General features: G+C 33.6%; 2 protein-coding genes across 2 annotated transcripts in view; one reads left to right on the plus strand and one right to left on the minus strand.

Annotated features, from left to right (window-relative positions):
* HELRODRAFT_160100 (hypothetical protein) overlaps nucleotides 1–2,481 on the plus strand; it is a gene marked incomplete at both ends in the record, with an annotated part of 4,814 nt that extends 2,333 nt beyond the window's left edge. The window contains one exon of the mRNA XM_009017115.1: nucleotides 2,329–2,481. Coding sequence (XP_009015363.1) covers nucleotides 2,329–2,481 — 153 coding nt within the window. The remainder of the gene's footprint in view (nucleotides 1–2,328) is intronic.
* A 3,168-nt stretch (nucleotides 2,482–5,649) lies between these two features.
* The window catches only part of HELRODRAFT_160101 (hypothetical protein), a gene marked incomplete at both ends in the record, with an annotated part of 2,007 nt that continues 1,603 nt past the window's right edge, over nucleotides 5,650–6,053 (minus strand). Inside the window, one exon of the mRNA XM_009017116.1 lies at nucleotides 5,650–6,009. Coding sequence (XP_009015364.1) covers nucleotides 5,650–6,009 — 360 coding nt within the window. The remainder of the gene's footprint in view (nucleotides 6,010–6,053) is intronic.

The following is a 6,053-nucleotide window of genomic DNA, read 5'->3' on the forward strand; positions in this document are numbered from 1 at the left end:
GTAAAGCTGGTGTAGGTAACAATTCAATCAAGTGTCAGCAGTGTAACCAGTGGTGTCACAAACGTTGTTCAAAAATAATTGGTACTTTATCTAAAGTTTTCAATTTTGTTTGTCCTGCTTGCATCAATCCACAACAACAAATTCGAAATAGCACTGTTTTTGAAGCCATTAAAATAGAGAAAGTCACATCGTTTCATTATCTAGGGGATGTTCTGGATTGTACTGGAACAGCTGAAGCTGCCGTTCGAGCACGCATACGTGCAGCCTGGAATAAATGGCATCTCCTTGCCTCTATATTGATGCGGCGTGACATCCCACTACCACTACGATCAAGACTTTATAAATCTGTGATACGTCCGGTGTTGTTATATGGTGCAGAAACAATGACAACGAAACTGGAACAACAACGAACCGACATGAAAATGCTCCGATGGATGCAACCAGTGGTGTCACAAACGTTGTTCAAAAATAATTTGTACTTTATCTAAAGTTTCCAATTTTGTTTGTCCTGCTTGCATCAATCCACAACAACAAATTCGAAATAGCACTGTTTTTGAAGCCATTAAAATAGAGAAAGTCACATCGTCCTACCTCGGGAAACCGGGTCTCTGGACAAAAAACGAAGATTGATTGATTGATAATTACTGTTGTCAATTAAATAATTTTTTATGCGCTTCTGGATATGCACAGTTAATCTTCGAGTCAATAGAGAAGTAGTTGGGTGTCTGATATATTCTGAATTTTGATGCCAGGGTTTGTATGTTTTACATCTAAACCATTACGACGCATGATTTCGGTAGATTTGATGTGGTCCTTCAGACAAATGCTTTTTCAAGGTCTACAAAAATGTGTGATAGTTGTTGATGCTTTGCGAGGTACTTCTCTTGCAGTTGCCGAAGGATGTGAATTGCATCAATTGTTGATTTCCCCGCTAGAAAACCAAATTGATAATTTCCGATTGTGATGCACGACGTTAATCTTCTCTCAATGATTTTTTCGACAATTTTCAGGGAGTGTTCTAACAGACGTATACCCCGATATGATGAACAGTTCAATAGACCACCTTGCCTTTGTATAGCGGGACTGTCATGCTATAGTTCCATTCAGTCGGCATTGAGCAATTTCTCCAGATTTCACGGCACAGTTGTAGTAACGTTTGGATACAGTAGTTACTAGGGAAATATTCGACAATAATAACAATTACCAGGAAAATGCTCAACAGTTTGTTTTATCTTAAATTTGCGGAAGCTTTTTTTATGAACAAACAAAACCTTTTAAATATTAAACAGAATTCTGTGACTTAGCCACCGACAAAGTACCTAATAACAAAAGAAATAATGGAACTACAATAAATTAAAAACACACAGATATAGGAATATATAAAATACAACCATTATTTGTTAACAATATTAGATTACAAAATTGAAAAAAGATTTTTCTGTATAAAATAATAAATAGAAGTTTAGTTAAAATAAGTTGAAAACCAAAATAAAAATCCTGTACGTAATATTGAAAAACTGAACAGGAAACTAATCAAAACTGAAAATAGAGTGATGTTTTTTATTAATTGTACATGCCACAGTCCCAACACTTTTTTGCAGGAATTAAAATTTACTTTCACGAAAAATTAGTTTATGGACTGAATCGTATGAAAAATTAAAAAACTGCTTATTAGATAGTTTCAGCCGAATGTTTATATATACGGTCTTTTCAAAATATATATATATTGAAAAGACAACGACCGTATTCAATGAAAATATTGACAATCGTTGAATTCTTATATTTTTTTAATTGAAATTTTGAAATTCTAAAATGCCGACATAAAATTTTTGTGTACTATATTTATACATCATTTACGTCATATAAATTAATAATACCTTTTATTAACTTTTGATAAATTTACTCAGGTATCAAATCGCTGATAAGAAAGGAGAAAATGTTGGATGATTTTATAAATATCATGCATAAGTCGCTTGAAGCCGTCACTTATAACCAACAAGATATCGAATATCTTTTTTTAATAAAATGTTAATTAAAATTTTAATAGTTTTTTATTATAAATTTTAATTGTGTTATAATAATTCTTTTCTTTTTTTAACCATTGAAAAAAAATTTACATTATTTAATTTTCACATTGGCTAATGTGACGTATTATGACTTGAGAAAAAAAGATTTATTCATGGAGGATGTAATTTTCAAGATCAAGGCACCTGCTGAAACTAAATTAGAAATACTAAATTATAAAGATTCTAAGGTTGAAATTTTTAACATTTTTAAAAATTTTACATAACAAGTTGTTTTTTTTTAATTTGTTTCCGGTTTTGTCAGCTGAAATTTGAACTCCTTTTAAAAAGTAATGAGCCTATTGATTGCTCTATCATTTCCGGTCTGAGCAGTGGTTATGATAATGTTGTATATGTTGACAACGATGTAAGATTCGAGCATAAAAATGATTCTGAACTGAGTCATGTTTTCGGTTAGTTTTTCTATTTGTTGAACATTCTTTTTATTTTTAGCAGGATAATTATTTATTATTCAAATTTCAATTATATTGAAGTAAATATAAACCTCGACTCCCACTGGTCTTGTTTCCACGCAGACAAGTTGATGTATATTTTCTTTCTAGTCTGATAATCTGCTTAATAAAATCGGACAAAGCATTAAGTATTATCTCTATTTAGCTCTTGTAAATTGACACAATTTTAAGGAGTACTGATTTTTTAAGATTATCCTAAGATACAGAGATAGATTTTTATCTATCGTCCAACCGTTTCAGGTTTTTCACTGATTTCGTTCAAGAGTTCGTTAACCTCTGCGGATGACACCAATCACGTTCTAAAATAACAAACCAATAATTATTTATTTTGATAATCGTTACCATTTTGACTCGCCGGCACTATTAAATACGAATAGCCCACGTATAATAGTTACAAGATTTGATCAAGGCTAAGACATGAGACGTGTGATGGGGGGAACATATGAAAGCTATTGCGGAGTGGCGAAACATTACTTTAGATATGTGGGGATTTAGCTGAAGAAAGTTTGATAAATGCCAATCGTTTATGGCCGTTTAAGTTGTCAAGCGGAGATAAATGATTAAAGATGAATTTTAGCTATTATACATGTGTCCTCAGCGTATTGATAAAAAGGTTTTAATGATATTAGAAATAGGAGAGGTATAAGTAGTGAAAAGACAGACCCTTGGGGGGAGCTCCAGTAGATAAGGTGATGCTAAAAGAAGAGTGGGAGCCAAGTTTCGTATATTGAGAACGATTTGAAAGATAAGATTGAAACCAGGATAAGGCATATCCCTTGATAATCTGCCTCAAGTCTGTCAATAAGCATTTGATGCTTAATGTTATCAAAAGCTGCTGGAAAACCTAGGCTGACCATGACAGCGCAATTTTCATTTTCCACATATGTTAGCAAGTTGGTCGGTCGTGAACACGAGGAGGGCTGTTTCTGAGGAATAACATTTTCTGTAAGCGGATTGAAAAGGAGAGAAATTAGGAAATGAAGTAATATGAGTGAGAATTCTGTTCAAGACAATGCGTTAAAGTAATTTAGAGAAGGTTGAGAGGTTGGAAATACGACGGTAATTAGAAGAATGGATCAAGATTAGATTTTTTCAGTGAAGGTAGAATTTGAGCTATCTTAAAAGAAGTTGGAAAAATGCTGTTTTCTAGAGAAAGATTGAAAAAAGAGAAAGAAATGATTTGAAGAAAGAATGTTAGAATAAGCAGTTTTTGTAGCAATAGATTGATGAATAGAATTTATTTTGTCCTTGAAAAAGTTAGCAAAAGAAGATACAATAGTAAGAGATTCAGCATCAGAAAAATAATGATCTAAGCGTTTGTAAAGAATGTTGCTATAAGAATTTCAGAAATCACGAGAATAGAATCGATCCTAGACCTCATAATGGCGTCACGAGCAACACGTTTAGCATTTTTATAGTTGACGAAGTTGAGCGCGGGTTTTTCATGTTTGTAGTGACGCTCCATACGACAGCAATTTCTTTTAGCAGCTATTGCTTCTTGGGATAAAGAACAACAAGGGTGGGAGCTCTATCGAAACGAGTAATGCTTGATTGGTGCGTGTTTGTTTACGCTGTGTATTTTTTTTAAATTTATTCTTGAGCAGAAAAATTATATTTAATCTTTAAGTACAATAATAATAAGCTTTTAGATGATTGTGTTTTAATCGCATTTCATCTTCACTGTACAATTAATTTTTAGCTATTATTATTTGTAAAATAGTTGAAAATCTACTTTCACAGTGATAAAAAAGTGTTAAAAAGTGGTACTAGTTTTCATTGTTTTTGATACATATTCGCGATCTATGACACTTAACTTTCTGAAGCAATCAGGTGCATTGACAACTCATTCCAGAATATCTTGTTCGACTTGTGATGGAAATGTATACGAATACTAAGACATAGGCGTTGTTCACCAAGGCTCAATTCTCAGTCCACTGTTGTTTATAACAGTGATGGAAGAAATCACAAAGCCGATACGCAGTTGTGACATTTGATTTGGAATCTAATAAATGCTGATGATATCGTTTTAACAGCCACGTCTGAGCAGAATGCAGCACAGATGTTTGAAGATTGGAATACCAGACTCGTTGATCATGGATTCAAAGTCAACATTAGCAAAACCAAAGCAATAAACACTGGTGAACCCATCCAATCCACAACTACTGGACGATGGCCCTGTTCAGTTTGTAAAGCTGGTGTAGGTGACAATTCAATCAAGTGTCAGCAGTGTAACCAGTGGTGTCACAAACGTTGTTCAAAGATAATTGGTACTAGTGTCCAATTTTGTTTGTCCTGCTTTCATTAATCCACAACAACAAATTCAAAATAGCAATGTTCTTGAAGCCATTAAGGTAGAGAAAGTCACATCGTTTCAATATCTTGGGGATGTTCTGGTTTGTACATCTAAGTAGAAACAGTGCCATAATTTCTCCTGGTCGCAAACAATCAAGCAAGACATAAAAGCTCTAAATTTAAATGAAATGGATACAACTGATCGTCTAATTTGGCGCAAAAAATTGATGGCAAAGAAAACAACGTCCTACCTCGGGGGAACTGGGACTCTGGATTACCAGTGAAATACAATGTAATAAAGAAGATATTCACCATCAGAATTCATATGTTTACAAAAATCTATAAACTGACCGATGTTAAGAGCTCTTGATTTTATGTAATTAACGATTTTTATTTACGAACTAAATGCTTCTTGTAATGGCTTTGAAAGGATTTTTTAGCAAAATCAAATTGTATCGTACAACGCAAATTGAATGTAGGGGAGACGGGGGCCGAATGGACCGCTTTTTTTTGTCGCTCACTAAATATTTTTTCTTTGCTCAACAAAATCAGCTATCGCTATTTTAATAACTGATCTTGATTTGTCATTATCTTGCACAGTTGACGGTATTTTTTTAATATTTCCAAATAACGTAATTTTTTTATAATTTAATTTTTAAGGTGGGTTGTTCCAATTTTTTTGGTGGTCCATTCGGTACAATAGCGGTGTACTGGATGGACCGGGTAAAGTACCAAATGGACCATTAAAGAATAGCAACAAATTCATGGAAATAAACACATTTGAAGTATTTTTAATTGAAACAAAAATTGAAATAATAAGATTATTCATGTATGCAAAATTCGCAAATGTAATCAACTGCACTAGAAACACTCGTGCAGAGCTCGTGAGCCCACTTGGCACAATTTCTGCAACGAAACCACATTTCGTTGTCTCGGCCAGCCTCACCACACATGACGCATATGTCCTTCTCAGCATATAATTGTCTTTTAATTTTATTTTTTTTTGTTACTCTGTTGCTCTCTTCGGATATTTGATTTTTTTTATTTTGTTGCAATTTCCTTTTGTTCATGATGGGACGTTTTTTTATCTCTTCACGAGTTTGCTGCACGCGAAGCTCTTCTTTAACTGGGGTGTCGGTTAACACTCTGGAAGTTAATTTCTTACGTTTAGTTTTACGTACCTGACGAGCTGGAGCTTTTGGATACGGACGAACTGATTCAGGGG

Source organism: Helobdella robusta (assembly GCF_000326865.2).
Source record: "Helobdella robusta unplaced genomic scaffold HELROscaffold_2, whole genome shotgun sequence".
NCBI classification, from domain to species: domain Eukaryota; kingdom Metazoa; phylum Annelida; class Clitellata; order Rhynchobdellida; family Glossiphoniidae; genus Helobdella; species Helobdella robusta.